Source organism: Brassica rapa, chromosome A10 (genome assembly GCF_000309985.2).
Source record: "Brassica rapa cultivar Chiifu-401-42 chromosome A10, CAAS_Brap_v3.01, whole genome shotgun sequence".
Classification (NCBI taxonomy): domain Eukaryota; kingdom Viridiplantae; phylum Streptophyta; class Magnoliopsida; order Brassicales; family Brassicaceae; genus Brassica; species Brassica rapa.
Window position 1 is genome coordinate 11,419,742 of NC_024804.2, and position 17,067 is coordinate 11,436,808.

General features: G+C 37.4%; 3 protein-coding genes and 1 long non-coding RNA gene across 6 annotated transcripts; 1 reads left to right on the forward strand and 3 right to left on the reverse strand.

Annotated features, from left to right (window-relative positions):
• Positions 1-266: 266 nt before the first annotated feature.
• On the forward strand, positions 267-3,280 carry WRKY2 (probable WRKY transcription factor 2; the record flags this gene model as incomplete). Its single annotated transcript, NM_001302029.1, is given in 7 exon segments — positions 267-363; positions 965-1,039; positions 1,109-1,124; positions 1,127-1,431; positions 1,514-2,423; positions 2,521-2,680; positions 2,755-3,280. Coding segments are annotated over 7 exon segments (2,089 nt in total), but the record flags the coding sequence as incomplete, so codon positions are not given.
• Positions 369-1,324, reverse strand: LOC117128936. Its single transcript, XR_004452380.1, has 2 exons — positions 1,116-1,324; positions 369-1,072 (listed from the first exon to the last, which is right to left on the reverse strand). It is a non-coding gene; the product is annotated as an uncharacterized LOC117128936 (long non-coding RNA).
• A 249-nt stretch (positions 3,281-3,529) lies between the features above and the next one.
• Positions 3,530-6,139, reverse strand: LOC103845068 (COP9 signalosome complex subunit 6a). Of its 3 annotated transcripts, none has more exons than XM_009121896.3 (9): positions 5,625-6,139; positions 5,464-5,552; positions 5,298-5,391; positions 5,141-5,202; positions 4,974-5,052; positions 4,795-4,887; positions 4,556-4,656; positions 4,416-4,471; positions 3,530-3,813 (listed from the first exon to the last, which is right to left on the reverse strand). In XM_009121896.3, exons 1-9 carry the CDS (start codon positions 5,911-5,913, stop codon positions 3,732-3,734), a joined length of 945 nt encoding a protein of 314 aa, XP_009120144.1. In that variant the 5' UTR covers positions 5,914-6,139; the 3' UTR covers positions 3,530-3,731. The 3 variants fall into 3 exon arrangements, with proteins under 3 accessions (XP_009120144.1, XP_009120146.1, XP_009120145.1); XM_009121898.3 differs by having other exon boundaries at positions 3,535-3,813; positions 5,658-6,139; XM_009121897.3 differs by lacking the exon at positions 3,530-3,813 and adding an exon at positions 3,944-3,962 and having other exon boundaries at positions 4,365-4,471.
• Positions 6,140-6,380: 241 nt separating this feature from the next.
• LOC103845069 (heavy metal-associated isoprenylated plant protein 17) lies at positions 6,381-10,011 on the reverse strand. The gene is made up of 2 exons (XM_033281905.1): positions 7,696-10,011; positions 6,381-7,585 (listed from the first exon to the last, which is right to left on the reverse strand). The coding sequence occupies exons 1-2, from the start codon at positions 7,937-7,939 to the stop codon at positions 7,251-7,253; spliced, it is 579 nt and encodes a 192-aa protein (XP_033137796.1). The 5' UTR covers positions 7,940-10,011; the 3' UTR covers positions 6,381-7,250.
• Positions 10,012-17,067: the final 7,056 nt, after the last annotated feature.

Sequence of the window (17,067 nt, forward strand, 5' to 3'; positions counted from 1 at the left end):
TAACGATGGTGAGAAAGTCACAGTGATTAATCTAATCATACTGTAGAAATCTTTGTTCTTTTGCCAACAATCATCATCATCATTTTGTTTTGTGTCAAAGGTCAAAATTATAATTTTTTAAAATAAAAAAATCGTCTTTTGTTTTCTGGGTTTGTTGTGAAACCCAGAGGAACAGAGAACGGAAGAGAACAAATAACATCTCTATCATAAAAGAGTGCTAAATTCGGATCCGGGTCGGGTGGGTTTTGGTTTGTGGTGTCGGATCAGAGACGCAGGTGGATGTTAGCGACGGAACTAGCGACTTCCGTTTGCGGCTACGGCGGCTGTGACGGTGTTTGTGGTTCCTCGTCTTCAATCAATCAGGTGAATTGTCTCCATCGATTTTCCTTTTTCCGTTTTTTTTTTTGTGATTTAATCCTTTCATACGTTTAAAATGTTTTTTTTTTAATCTTTAACTTAAATTCAGGATTTGTTAAAAAAGACATGATTTGTTTAATCACATCTTGTGTTTTTTTGCTTACCGTCTGGTTTAATCTATAACTTGACGTTGTCTTATTGTTTTTTTGTTTCCTCTTTTTAACCTCCGTGATTCGATCACTTCTTTCTGCTAATGATTCATTTCCAAATATTTCTCGATCTAATTTCGTTATTATCGTAAAATCAAATATTTCAATTCCATAAAAGTTGATTAACGTGTGAAAGAGAAAAAGATCTTGTTGTTCTTCTTATAACATTTTTTTTGTTTTGTCTATGATTTATTTTTGTCGACTCCGAGAAAAGGTTTGAACTTTAAAATTCTTTTTTTTTCTATTTGTGTTTTTACGCTCACTAGTTCAGTTATAATTGTCTCAAGTCATCTTTTTGTGTTACTTAGCTAGATTAATATTGTTTAATAGTTTTATTATGCTCATGTCTTCAGAAGATTCTGATTCTGATTGTGACTGCCTTTTACTCTTCTTTTCAGGAGTTTCATCACAGTTTAAGCAAAGACTCAGTCAACTTCTCGGATCTTAAATGTCTGGTTTTGATGAAAACGTTGCTGTAATGGGAGAATGGGTTCCTTGCAACCCTACTCCGGGAACGCTTTTCTCCTCGTCCATTGGAGAAGACAAGACCTCTAAACGTGTTCTCGAAAGAGAGCTCTCTTTGAATCATGGTCAAGTCACTGGTTTACAAGAAGACACTACTGGCAATAATGATAATAACAATGATTCCTCACAGAACAACAACGTTTCAAGAGGTGGTTTGAGAGAAAGAATCGCTGCTCGTGCTGGTTTCAATACTCCAAAGCTAAACACTGAGAACATCCGCTCTAACGCCGGCTTTTCCATGGACTCTTCTAGTCTTCGTTCTCCTTGCTTAACCATCTCTTCTCCTGGTCTTAGCCCTGCAACGCTCCTGGAGTCTCCTGTCTTCCTCTCTAACCCATTGGTAAGATGCTGCAAAGTTGTGTTCCTTTTCAACGTTGTTGTTGAACTTCTTGTTTCTGAGAATCTTTGTGTGACCTTTGCAGGCTCAACCTTCTCCAACTACAGGGAAGTTTCCGTTTCTTCCCGGTGTTAACAGTAATGGAATGTTTTCTGATAAGGCGAAAGACGAGTTCTTTGATAACATTGGAGCATCATTCACCTTCCAACCTGTGTCAAGATCCTCCTCCTCTTTCTTCCAAGGCGGAGGGACGGAGATGGTGCCAGTTGATTATGGTAGCTACAACAACAGATCTTCTCATCAGTCCCCGGAAGATGTAACTAAAAACGTAGGTTACACTGGCCAGAAGAGGAAGACGTCTGAGACCGTTGATCACCAAGAAGAAGAAGAGGAAGTTGAAGAGGAGCAAAGACGTGGTGGTGACTCGATGGTTGGTGGTGCGCCTGCAGAGGATGGATATAACTGGAGGAAGTACGGACAGAAGCTAGTCAAAGGAAGTGAGTATCCGCGAAGCTATTACAAGTGCACTAACCCGAATTGTCCGGTGAAGAAGAAGGTTGAGAGATCAAGAGAAGGTCACATTACTGAGATTATCTACAAAGGAGCTCATAATCACTCCAAACCTCCACCTAATCGCCGCTCTGGAATGCAAGTAGATGGAACTGACCAAGCTGAACAACAACAGCAACAGCAGCAGCAGCAGAGAGATTCTGCTCCAACGTGGGTTAATTGTAATAACACTCAACAACAAGTTGAGAGCAATGAGAACAATGTTCAAGAGGGATTCGAATATGGAAACCAATCTGGATCAGTTCAAGCTCAAACCGGTGGAGGTCAGTTTGAGTCAGGTGATGGTAATGTTGGAGTGGTTGTGGTGGATGCTTCATCGACATTCTCTAATGAAGAAGACGAAGATGATAGGGGGACTCATGGGAGTGCTTCCTTGGGTTATGATGGAGGTGGTGGAGGAGGAGGAGAAGGAGATGAATCCGAATCCAAAAGAAGGTTCTTTAACGATTCTAAACACTAATCAATTACTAAATGTATATGTATGTCTGTTTTGACTAAAAAAAACGTTTTGTTTTTTTTTCAGGAAACTTGAAGCTTACGCAGCAGAGATGAGTGGAGCAACAAGAGCTATACGTGAGCCAAGAGTCGTTGTTCAGACAACGAGTGATGTTGACATTCTCGACGATGGCTACCGCTGGAGAAAATACGGACAGAAAGTTGTTAAAGGCAACCCAAACCCAAGGTTCTTTATAGACTTGTTGTTGTGTCTCTCTCCTCTCTTCTTATTACAACTCTAAACATCTGTTTATTTTGCAGGAGTTACTACAAATGCACAGCTCCTGGATGTACAGTGAGAAAACACGTGGAGAGAGCTTCTCATGATCTCAAATCCGTTATAACCACTTACGAAGGCAAACACAACCACGACGTCCCCGCCGCGCGCAACAGCAGCCACGGCGGCGGTGGAAACGGTAACAGCGGCGGTTCAGCCGCTCAGCCCCACCATTTCCATGAGCAGCCGCGTGGCAGATACGAGAGACAGCTCACGGCCAGCAATCATCAGTCTCCGTTTGGACGTCCGTTTAGCTTCCAGCCGCATTTGGGACCTCCTTCCGGTTACTCGTTCGGTTTAGGACAAACCGGTTTGGCTAATCTTTCGCTACCTGGTTTAGGGTTTGGTCAAGGGAAGTTACCGGGTTTGCCTCACCCGTATATGACTCAACCGGGCGGGATGAGTGAAGCGATGATGCATAGTAGAGGGATGGAGCCAAAGGTTGAACCGGTTTCGGAGACCGGACAATCGGTTTATAACCAGATCATGAGTAGATTACCACAGATTTGAAGATTTACTCTTTCTTTTACTTTTGCATTTGGTTGGGGGCTTAAAAATTAACTTTTAATTTCTATTTCTGTTTCATTTTCTTTATTATATTTGTTTGAAACCTTGGGGAGGAAGGTAAAGGCTATTTCTATTTTCATTTCTTAGTTTTGTCTTCCTTTTATTTGGGTTGAGCTTTTTTGGATTAGGTGTAACATAATCCATAACATAACCCAATTCTAAAAGCCTAGGTGTAACAAAAGTTTACAAAGCTTCAATCGTAAAATCTTTTTTACTAACGATGGAAACTTGGAAAAAAAATCAAACAAGAGTTTTTAAGTACAGAGAAACTTCTTACATAGATAGAAACAATCACGAGGAAGACTAAGACTCATTTATAGGTTATCTCCGAGGCAAACGCAAAGAAAAAGAAAGATATTTTTCAGCTTGAATCTGCTGGAAAAAAAAAACACTTTTACATGAACGCAGTTCTTCCACCTCTTCGAGCGTTTCTGTCATAAGCAATGTTGAATTTGTCCACCATCTCGTCCATGGTGCTGCAGATTGAACCAAAAAAAAAAGTTTACAGATAAAAACGGAGTCATCAGTCCAATGACAATTACACCTTTCATAGTTACTAATGATGATAACAGAACATAAAGGCGTAGCATGATTGCCATGTTTTGGAAAACATTGGCCTGCCTATGTGATAAGTACCAACGTTCTTATGTGAGGCGGGAAAGGAAGGTTATGAATAAGGAGTTGGATGACGTCAGCGATCCGAGTGATGCATTCTTATTGGAGGAAATGGGTGAGCTGGCAAGTAAGGAGAAGTCTCTGAAGGAAGTGGAGGGTTAGCGGTTAGAGCCTCTCAGCTCGAGATGGAGTATTAATAAAGGAATAGAGTCGTTGTAGTTTCGTTATGCTTTGTATGTTCTTTGTAGACGATATGAGTCTAGAGGCGATCGTTATGAGATCGTAGATGAAGATCATTATCGACATGAGATGATGATCTGAATCTGAACTTGCAGAGCTATTTCTATTTTCTATAAACGAGTACTTCTTTTACAATTTCTCAGTCTTTCGATCTACTAAACTCTATCACTATGACTCTGCGGTCGAATACTTTATATCTAATGTTGTTAGATAGGGTACAAACCTGGTACAATTTGTAATCATTGCTAGGTAAGTTACTAGCAATTTGTCGTTGTACTCCTGCAAAAAAGGAGAGATATTACATAAGAGATATTTGAGAAAACAAGCTATACTTAGAAAGAATATAATGCAAATGTAACTCACCATCAAAAAGTTATCTTGAAACCTCTCTGATTCCATGGCAGGCAACCTCCTTAGCAGGCTAGATACTTGTCTCAGAAGTGAGTTTTCACAAGGAATATCACCTACAAGTAAGATCCCACGAGTAAGTATCCTTGGCACCTAAAAGCACTAAACAACACAGTCTTTCTCGATATTCCATCTAGAATCATGGACTAGTGACACGAAACCGCAGTGATGAGTATAAGAACTCAACTAGATACCTTTCTGCATTGCGGCTAGAAACTGGTGGAGCACTCTGATTCTGCTATTAAGCATTTTGATGGCACTGTGTATCCCAGTAAGATGAGCAGCCACTGCATATTAACAAGCAATCACTGAAACTTTAGTGCGACAGAAAGAAATGGATTGTGACAAGTATGAGAGACGCATAAAGGCTTACACTGGGTTGCTGCTGAGCCTCCATCAGACGGTTTGAGATGTGCAACATGATCAACTGATATCCGTTCAGCTTCAACTGTCTGTTTGGGTTAACACCTCAAGAATCTTAGTCAAAGTTCCACTTTCACACCACAAATTAACTAAAGAATCAAGCTTTTAAGCACAGACCTCGATTGTGTAGCTTGTATGAGCAAAAATGAGCTGTGGGATTCCATCAATGACATGCAACTCTTCCAGTAACGAAGATCAATCAATAGTAAAAGTTAGGAAGTGAATAAAAATGAAGTAACTTTAACAAGCTAATAACAGTCTGATAAGAGTATACCACTTTCATAAATAGTAACGGGGAGATCCTTGTGTGCGTGATTGATTGACGGGTTTAGAAGCACATAAACAGGAGACTCATTGATATCCATCAACTGACACGAAAGGCACACACTTTTCAGATCAAATCTTAATCCTACAAAAAAAAAAACACTTTGAAAACTCACGGCTTTATGGATAAGCATATCAGACTCCTCAGCGTCATTCCCCGTAGAGTACCATCCCAACACGTAGAAGTCAGGGAACACTTTCTTGTCTGATAAAAAAAAACAAGAAGAATCAATCAAAACACAGACAAAAGAAGAAGAGAGAGAGAGAGAGAGCTTACAGAGCTCTTGCTTCTTCTCGAGGAAGGACCTATCGAGGGTTTCAGAGGAAGGATCGAACAAAAGCTCGAAGCTGTTGAAGATCTCGACAGTTCGGCCTCTCTGGACGCCGATCACGCATCCGTAAACCCTAGGGTTCGGCTGCAGCATTGCTTCGCCGTTGTTCTCGGTGGCGCAGACTGAAGGCGGAGGGTTGAGCTGAGTCTTGACCCTGGTGTAGTGATCCGATATGTTGACGATTACTAGAGGGTGGAGCTTGAAGGTCAAACCGCTCGACGACGAAGGTGCCATTGCTGTCTCTGTCTCTGTCTCTGTCGACTCCTCGTGGGTCTCTTTCGATGATATTCTTATTGGTTTTAGACCCGGTCTAAATTCGGATCCTAGATCAGGTTCAGGAGATTTCGAACCGGGTTTAAGAAATGGTTATCGGGTTTACTGTACGGGCCGAGCTTGCCTACGTGGTCGAAGTTAATAGGTCTCTATGCTTTCCATGATTTTTTTTTCTTTTTACTTCATTGAATTTAAGGTTTTCTCTCCGTAAACTCTAGCCGGTAAATTCTTTTTTTTTTTCATCTCTGATTGAAGGACTAGTGACTGATAGCTTTCCAAAACAATCCCTTCAAATTTTACCTTTTCATTTTTCGATATGTTTGATGTCAAGGCTATTAGCTCAAATCTGATAGTTACGTTGATAGTGATGGTGCTTCTGTGTTGACGTAAGTTTCAATGTTATTTACATGATTTTTCTTTGTGTTTAACCGGATTGGAAGGTCAACAGTATGACTTCTCTAACTATCGTGTTTTTACGTTCTCCTTCTTTGTAATATCATTGCTTCATCGGGAAGCTGAGTTATGTTATGGATTAAAATTGATCTTTTCTTCAAGACTTATGGGACACATATTATATTGTTGACAATTTTTTGGTCGGTTTTTGATGCATTACCATAGTCTCTACCGGTGTGCGTGATTGTTTCACTTCTTTGTACCACATGCATTGTCCTCTTGTAGGTTTGGTTTTGTGAGTTGCAATAAGTTTTTGAAATGCAATTGTCTCTTCACCTCTTCTTATCTATGTATCGTCCATCTCCCTCTTCAGTTATACTCATAGATCTATTTAATTGAGAAATCAAAATATCTAATACAATGACATAAATACTAGGAGCAACTGATCTCACATTTGGTGTAACCCCCTTGATAGTTTTGGTAGTCACAAATTAGCTCTTACCTCTAAATTCATATTTGATATAGACGAATCTATATTTGTGCTTCAATTTTAATAATAACTCATCGAAATAAAATAACCCATCTTTAATGATTGCTAACCATTCTCACATTATCTACTATATGTCATAATTTCTTATATGAGATTCTTACCACACTTTTTTTAGAATGCTTTTTAATGATGATGACTTTTCTGTCCACTCAAACTAAATCACACTATACTGACAATGAAATCTTCTAATTGCATCATTAATAAAAAATACTAAAGAAATAATAAAAAAGAAATCATGTTCCATTTGTCTTATTATATATAACACGGTGAATCAAACACTTAAACCTTCTCAAGATCGACAAGGTCCATATCACCATGCCAAGTTCTTTATGGTGATTACATGTTTCGACTAGATTTACTGGATAGTGCATCCATTGGGATTTGCTTCCTTTTGAAGGCCTATATTAGATTCTTCATTCTTCTCTAGAACTATTTCAGGTCCTTCATTTTTCTCTGGAATTAATTTAGGTTCTTCATTCTTCTCCAGAACTATTTCAGTTTCTTCATTTTTTTCTGGAACTATTTCAGATTCAGCATCTTCATTTGAAACTACATCAGATTTCTTAGTCGATGTCAAAACTTCTGCTCTTTTACCAAGTTTTCTCTTAACAGTTTCCACCACCTCATCTAAATTAAAATCACCAGCGACCATAACCTTTTGAGTATCTAGATGCACATCACATTGTCGAACTCCTAATATATTATAACATATCAATAAAGCGATTATTATAACGTCAACACTATATAATTACCATCAACTGAGTAAATGTATATTGTGAACAAAAAATCTTATTTCTTGCCATTCAAGTAGAAAACTACTTCTCTGACACGTTTTGCGCAGTTCTTACAATGCATCCCGATCTTCAATTCAGCATTGACAACAACACTAGAAAAATTTTCAAGGGAGAAAAGTGTGTCAGTTAGTATGTAAGAAGAGTAATAAAAACTCTTATTCAAATTACATAAAACGTAGAGATATAAGTCACTGTACCTATTTGAATTATATACGGGTGGTGATCTCTTTGACCAGAAGCAACCCACCATATTCGAATTCCAAACAAAAAACACTAGTTCTAATAATCTTCTCACCGTATAACACCTCTTATGAAAAAGTTGAACTTTAACAATAAAAAATAAATAAATAAATAACTATATATATATATATATATATAAAGGTAAACAATGACTATGTGTATAACAGATACATAACTTATATAGGTATAAAAGATATATGACTTATATAGATAATATTTGAATAGATAAATTTCTTAGTACAAATGTTACAAAACAAAAAGAAAATAAAAATTACTTAATTTATTTTCTCTATATTTATAGTGTATCAAACTTTTGTAATTATGAATTAAGAAAATTGTATTATTTTTTCACAGTCAATTCTTATCTTTTAAATTTTTTTCATCATTTTGAAGGTAAAATCTCAACTTTCCAGTATTTTTTATTTTATAAAGATAGATCTTTATATCTACTATGTTCATTTAATGATGTTTCTAGAAGAAAACTACTTTCTTAGTTTAACTATACATCTAACTGGTATTTTAGTTTTGATCCTATATCATATATGTATAATATTGTAGACACATGCATAATCCATTAAAATATCAAACATCTTAACTAATAAAGCTACACCATCCTCCCTTCGACCATTTAAAATGGGGGTGTTGAATAAAAAATTCAATTTTATATCATTAAAATGATGTTGTTGAAAAAGAAAATTTGATTATGTTGATTATTTAGTATTGAAAATATTCAACATGTCAAATAAAAAAAGGTAGAGACCATTGACGCCACATATCACTTTCTAGATATTTTTGATATTTTCATATCCTCCTAATTATTTAAAACCAATTATCTCATTATAAATTATATAATTCTTATTTGTTATATGAAACTTTATTATTTCAAATTCTAAATAAATAGAAATTATGTTTATTTAATTTGTATATAGAAAATAATTATTAATTAGTAAAATAGGGTATTGATTTTTTTAAACAAAACCGTTCATTGAATGATGAAATGGAAGAAAGAGAAGATAATGTATAAGGTTAAAAGATCAAAAGGAGAGTGTTGAAAATGAAATTATTGTCGATAGTCTTCTGAATGCGCATGTCATCTTTGCTTCTCTTTCATTACGCCACGTCATCACCTCCTTCCGTGTTAGTTGAGTTGATTTCGTGAAACAAAATGGACTTCAGTGGGATCTCAATTGGCCCATTAAGTATTTCTCCTAAAACAAACCTGGTCATGAGCTTAGCTTTTTTCTGGTCTAATTGGCCCATTAAGTAATTCTCTTAGTTACCTCTAGAACTTCATTACTGAATCTATCATCGGTTATGTATAACCATGGCGTTTCACATTACTTTTACCGATGACGTAATGCTTCATAGTATCATCAAAAAATCCGATATCTCTACAAAAATTCTAATTTTTCTAATCATTATTTATTTTGTAAAACATCTAACTTTCAGGAATGGAAAGTGACGACGGTAAAAGGAATTTAGAGATGAATTCATGTTCTTCAATGCTTCACGCTGTTCAATCTATGTAGATTACTGGGAGGCTTTGCTCGACCTCTACCATTAGTAGAAGTTGTGAACTATTTCGCCTGATAAGATCTCTTTATTTATTTTTGCATGAAACTGAAAGTCAAATACAATGTGAAATAGGAATATTCAGTTTTTAAAATCTTGGCAATAATTTTCCCCTTTTGGCTTATAGGACCTTCTGTTGCTTCTTTATGTTGGCATTCTGAGGGTAAATCCATAGCTGGTTGGACTTGAGGATGGAACCGGTGTGTTTCACGATGTTGAGGCAAGTTTTAGATTTTAAGGTAATCCATGTATTCTTGTTGATAGATTAACTATAACATAAAACAAAATATCATTGTTTCATGCAGAATAGAAAGATACCAAGGAGCTTGAATCTCCATGCTGCAGCTATTGTGTGTCTAAACTAGGAGGGTGTGAAGTAACATAACATTATTGATAAAGAAACATGATCAATCCTGTTAAACATGTCGATTGCCTTGAGAATGTAAAGTTTGTTTATGGTGTTAGAGGATAAGTTGAGTCAAGTAACTTGGTTGGGTTGTTAACTCAATATAGTCATTTTAATTTTTAAAATTGATGTCCTCTTTCTGTTTCTTAAAAAGTGTTTGTAATATATTTTTTATTATTTAATTACATAAAAAGTGTTATTTTATAATTTCAGTGCAAAATTATAATTATTTTTAATTTCTTATTAATTATAAATTGTAAATTTATAAATAATTTTATTTATCTTAAATAATATTAGTTACATATATTCATTTAATAAGATTTAATACATTTTAATTATTTTTAAATATGTGTAATAAATGTCAAAGCAACACTTTCTAAAAGATAGATAAAATATTTGATTAGATAACACATTTGAAGGTCTACCTTGGAAAGCCTAGGATGATGTCGTAATGAGATCTAACAAGCGGTGAAAATGTGGTTCAGTTTGGATTTTAAAAGGTTCGATAATATAACAATTAACAATTTTATGATGAGAGATAAAACATAAGTTGAAGATTTCAAGTTCATGTTACTATCTTTTTTTTTTTTTTGAAAGAATATTAAATTTATTCAAATCAAAAAAGGCTTTTGTACAACTAGTGCAACTTTAGTCTAATACGAGAGATAGTTTTTTGAGACATGCATAAATCACAGCAGCCTAGTCTCTAGTAGAAAACCAGACCACCATTGTTTTGTTGAAAGTTGTTCCTCCTCGTCCACGTAAAGAACTGATTCGGTTCCGTACTTGCTTGTCGATGAACTTGATAAGAAGACTTGGGGGACGATTGACCGTGCCATGCCTTCTTCCGTTTCGCTCAAGCCAAATGGTATGCACAGAGAGTTGGAATACATATCGCAGAAGAAATTTGGTATCTCCTGAGATAGTATTTGTAGATAGCAAAGCAAGAACCTGACCCCAAATGTTTGAGTAGCTCTGCCTCAAAAGTTTCTTAGTGAGGTCTCTCCAAATGACCTCTGAAAAAGGACAGGTGAAATATAGATGATTCCGGGACTCAGCAGCAGCATTGCAGAGCAAGCACTGAGCATTTGCCTGAGGGTTCCACTGCAGCAATCTATCTCCTGTTGCCAGTCGGTTATGTACTGCAATCCAAGCCATGACCGAGTATTTAGGCGTTGATCCAGAGAACCAGATGCCCTTATACCACGGGACCTTTACTTGCTGCACACGCGTAAGAGTCCAAGTTTGGTTCGTGTCGAAACCAGGTCTGAACACATCTCCTTTTCCTTTCCACAAAACCACATCGTCTTCTTCAAGAAGTCCCTTTGATCTCAGCTTCAGAATCTCCTTATCTATGGTGATGAGGTGTTCTGCTCTATATCGGCGGCTCCTATAGTTTTGAACTACAAATTCCACAGAGGCATTGATATTAATACCGAGTGCGATGCATCCTTGCATATTTGTGAGCTCGATTATCCTCCCCAGGGGGGACCACTCATCGAACCAAAAGGAGGTGGTAGCACCACTCCTTATTTCAACTTTAACAAAAGATCTGGCCAGCGCTCTGTATTTCAACAGCTTCTTCCAAATCCAAGAGCCAAGAGAACTTGCCTTATTTATGCTCCAGAATGAGCCCTTTCTTATCAAATATCTTTTAACCCATTGGACCCATAAAGTAGACTGAGACACAACTCGCCAGATAAGTTTTAAGCAACATACTCTGTTTGTTTCTGATAGTGATTGTAGTCCCAGCCCACCTTCTTCCTTTGGACTGCAGACCTTGTCCCAAGATATCTTAGCTTTTGTCGTGGAATAGCCGGTCCAGACCATAAGAAAGCTGAGCAGAGTTGATCGATCTCCTTGATGCATTGTTTTGGAAGCCTATATACCGACATCCAAAAGTTGGTGATACTATGTATCACAGAACCAATGAGTTGTAAGCGACCTGCAAAGGAGAGCTGCCGTGCCGTCCAAGAAGTGATCCTTTTTTTAACTCGGTTTATCAATGGAGAGTAGTCACTGGAGGTCATACGCTTAGTTAGGAGCGGTACCCCGAGATACCGAACCGGTAGAGTTCCCACTTCAAACGGGAATTGCTCAAGAATAGCCTCTCTTTCTTCACATACACCTGCCAAGAACAGAGTGGACTTTTCAAGACTTATACGTAAGCCTGATATGCGTGCAAACTCTCTGAACACTTCGAGAATCCCTTCTACTGAACCTTTTTTCCCATCTGAGAACACCAGGAGGTCATCAGCAAAGCAAAGGTGAGTCAGCTGAACCTCTTGACAATAAGGGTGATATCCTATCTTTTTCTCCTCTGCGGCTTTATTCAACAATTTAGTTAGCACCTCCATGCAGATTACAAACAGGTACGGGGATAGGGAGCATCCTTGACGAAGCCCTCTGGAGCTATTAAAATATCCAGCCAATTCTCCATTTATCTGAACCGAAAAGGATGCCAGTTCAATACACTTCTTCACCCAAAGAATAAACTTATTCGGAAGCTTTATAGCAGATAGAATAGACAACAAGAAAGACCATTGAACCGAGTCAAATGCCTTAGAGATGTCAATCTTTACTGCGCATCGAGAAGATATCAAGGGTTTGTGATAGCTTTTCACCAGCTCAGACGCAAGTAATACGTTCTCCATGAGGAGGCGATCTTTGACGAATGCTGATTGATTTGTGGAGATGAACTTAGGGAGAATTTTTTTTAATCGGTTGGCCAGAATCTTCGATAGCACCTTGTATAAGACATTACAACATGAGATAGGTCGATAGTCACCCATTTTCGTTGCTTCATCTCTCTTCGGTATAAGAGCTAAGATGGTAGAATTTATGCCTTTTGGAAGGAAACCTGTGGTGAAAAATGACTGAACTGCTACCACAAAGTCATTGCCAATCACCGGCCAAGCTGATTTATAGAACTCGCAAGTAAACCCATCCGGACCTGGTGATTTATTTGCCGCCATTGCAAATAAAACATTCTTGATCTCCTCCTCTGATACCTCCTTATCTAAGATCCTCATATCTACTTCATCGCATTCGAACCCCAACAATAATTTTAGTTCTGCTTCAGTAATTCCCACTAAATCATCCGGTATGTGAGCTAAAAATTGAGAGAAATGTTCCACTGCTACCACTTTAATTTCTTCTTGAGTGCGTGCTGTAGTACCGTCTTCTCTCTGGATCTCTCTAATCCCATTTCTCACTTCCCTTACTTTAGCAGCACGATGGAACTGCTTGTTATTCCCATCTCCGATATCCAACCAATGGACCTTTGCCTTTTGACTGAGAATTTTCTCCTCCAAAGTAGAGAGAACATTCCATCTGTCGTAGGCTATTGATTCCTCTCTCATGTTTACTTGTGTTGGATTGAGCATAGTAGTATTTTGTCGATCACAAAGTATCTCCCAGGCGTTCTTTGTTTTCTTCACAATGTCTCCAATATGCTCATTTTTTAACCTCCTCAGTAGCGGTTTCAAGAGCTTTAACTTCTTTGATAGGCGATGCATGGCCGAGGTTGAGTTGAAAAGAGGTTCTGTAGTAGACCAGAACTCTTGAACCGAAGGCAAAAACTCTGGAAAATCAGCTACTGCATTAACGAATTTGAATGGTTTTCGAATTTTCGTCATCCCTTCTTGTATCACAATCCTACAACGCATATGGTCAGAGCATCCTCCCGCCTCAAAAACGCAATATGCCTCAGGGAATTTCAGCAACCATGAATCATTCATCAATGTTCGATCCAGTTTCTTGCATATCAAGTCATTATCCCTCTTGTTGCTCCAAGTAAACTTAGGACCTTGATAAGTCATATCTATGAGTGAGCAATAGTTGGCCACACCTTGAAAGTCTCTCATACCATTTGACACCAACGTCATGTCCTCATTTCCAGAGTGTTCTTCATCATCCAGAATTTCATTAAAATCTCCAAACACCAGCCACGGCTTATTCCTTATCATTGGGGAATCCTGATGCGATTTCAGATCCTCCCACAGCTCTTTCCTTGCCTCTGCTGTGTTAGCAGCATAAACGAAGGAACAGAATATTTCTTCAGTCATCCCGTCTAGTAAGATAGCACAAGTGATAACTTGACTAGTTTTAAAACACGGAGTCACTCTAACCTTCGGACTCCACACCATCCAAATCCTCCCCAACCTATTATTCTCATAATTTGAGAGGAAGGACCAATCTCCAAATACCGACTCCACTATACGACTTGCCTTTCCTTCTTTTACTCTCGTCTCCAGTAAGCAGCCAAACTGGAACGATCCTCGTCTGATCCATTCTCGAACAACAGAGTGTTTAGTTTTTTTGTTGAATCCTCTGATGTTCCAGAAGAAACCAGACATTAATGATGTTTGCGAGTCGACGTTTTGCTCGAAGCCGAAGGAGCCTCCTTGGCTTTCTGAGCATTTAAGTCCGATAAGAATTTGTGTTTATCTTTAGAATCTCTGGGTAGGGATTGCCTCATGATAACCACGTTCTGTTCCCTCACTTTTTGAGTAGTGGTCAACATAGCATCCTCGAGAACAGATTCTGCCTCCTCCACTGACTCAACTCGACCATTCTCCTCCATTTCCTCTCCTTCCTCCTCTGTTTGTGATAGTACTGAGAACCTTGACGTAGTCATGAGTTGCTCGATGTCGGGTGTGTTCCTTGGCGATCTACTAGATTTCCCTGGAGACACTTCAGACCATTCCATTTCCTTTAAAGCAATCATCTCATCTTCTCTTAACATCGTGTTCTCCTCTGTTTTGTCATCGGAAAGATTAGCTATTACTACTTCCGTGCTCACACTCGTCGCAACATCTGATTGAATAGGTTGAACCACTGCAGGAGCCTCTTCTTCCTGCGAAATATTTTGCTCTTCAACATTCACAACCTCACTAGGTATAACCACAATTTCTCCCTCTTCTACCTCCGTGTTTGTTTGTGCTTCTGAAATCTTCCTTGGGGCCAAACATGCCTTTTCCAAATGCCCCCACTTTGTGCAATTTGAACACCTCGAGGGAAGCCAAGGATAGATGTATTCTACGAGAGTTTCTGTACCATTAAGGTTAAAATTCATCGCTCGAGGTAGTTCTTTTGTGAGATCCGCATTCACAAAAATCTTTGGCATTTTCAAATTGATACATTGTGCAGTTTCCGGGTGAAGTCTTGTCGGGACACCCACTGGGCTTGCTATCAGACTTAAACCCTTCCAAGATACCATATTCATTGGGACATTTTTGAGGTGCACCCATAGCGGAACCGATTTCTCCTCTGGTTGATCTTCCTCTACAAAAGGTGACCATTTAGACATAACCACTGGAATACCAGCCAAATTCCACATACCCCGTCGTAAGATATGTTTCCGTGTGGACATGTTTGAAACCCTAAACTTCATGGTATTTGAATTGATGATATACACCTCTACCATCTGAGATTTATCTCCCGTGGTCCAAATCTTGTTGACAATAGCGTGGACTTTAGCGATGTGAGGCGCCTTGTCCAAAAACTTCCCCATTAGAAACTCATCCCACAAAGGAGACGCATCTTTCACTTCATCGGGAACTGTTATTGATCCCATTCCATCCTTCATCTCTACGTTAACATCATACTTCACTAAACCCTTATGTTCCCCTTGAACCGCACGCACCCAGTTGCCTTTAGGAGCAACCGGAGTCGTTATAGGCTGAGAACCCTCCTCTGACGTGTCAGAAATAGCAGGGACCACCATCGGAAACCCTCTTGCGGCACCGGCAAGCTTCCTTGGGGAAGAAAACACCTTGTAACCCTAATCGCCGAAAACTTCGCCTCAGAGCCAAAAAAAGGAAACTCAAATCGCCGAAAAGTAACCAGCCGACAGTGAAGGTTATTACCGTTCATGTTACTATCACTACTATATAAAAGGAGCTATTTTTAGAGTGTTTAAAGAGTGCCACGTCAGACGAAATATTCCTGACCAATCATATTGACATGTCATCACGGATTGGCCAATAATGAAATAACTTGGGAAGAGCAGATCATGTGTTTTCTTATCGAGCAGCAGATCACGTGCTTCAGCCCAATAATTAAGTTAATCTTCACAACCCAGCTTTACCAAACACTCATGACCCAAACAAAATACTACTGGCCCAACCTAATTTTATTAAATAAAATTTGTTGTTCATCAAGCAATATATAATACAATCATTTTTTGTAGATCTAAAGTGGTACGTCTAACTATATGGGACAACGAGATGGCTAATTTTAAGGAGTTAAATAGCATACCTACCAGGAAAAATCAAATCGTAATCATCACAAATATCATTTCACGGTTACATGAAGATAATAAACTAAACATGAAGTTTATGTCAAACTAAATGCTTACAAATATTTCACTATTACAGGGAAACTATCACTCACAATCACACCAAGATCCCGTTTTTACTTTGACAACGACATTGATATCATATAACGCTTTCAAAAGAGGAATAAACTGCTATCCTAAGCCTGATGGCATAACTCCACACTAGATTTCCACCCGCACAACCGTGCGGATATATATTTTCACATTTTTATATATACATATTTGTTTTACATAATTATTATATATTTTTAGTGTTACTCACATATTTAAATGTTTGTATAATTATGCCAAATATAATAATTTTATAGTTTTCATGCTGTAAATTAAAATCATCACATATATATGTTGCTTATTATATATTTGTCCTATTGAATTTGTGTTTGATTACTAAACTAAAATTTTTAATGCATAAAACGACATATATAAAAACAATTTTTTATTTAATTTATTATAATCATGATCCGTAATTCAAATCGCTAGATTTTTTAAGTAATTTTTAATGTTTATTAATTTTATATAATAAATTACTGTATATTAAAAAGTTTAAGATAAGTTAAATTTTTATACATGTATTATATAGTTTACTAATATTAACCCGTTCTACCAAAATATTATATTTTAGCATAAATATTTTTATATTTATGAAAATAAAATATGTTAACTTATTAATTTAAAATAATTTTATCATATTTTGTTCAATATAACGTTTTTATTTTAAAATGATAGATATTATTATTAAGTTGATAAAATATGATATAATTTTATTCTTTTAGTAACATTTCATTACTAATTACAAAATTAGTTGAAAATATTTATATTC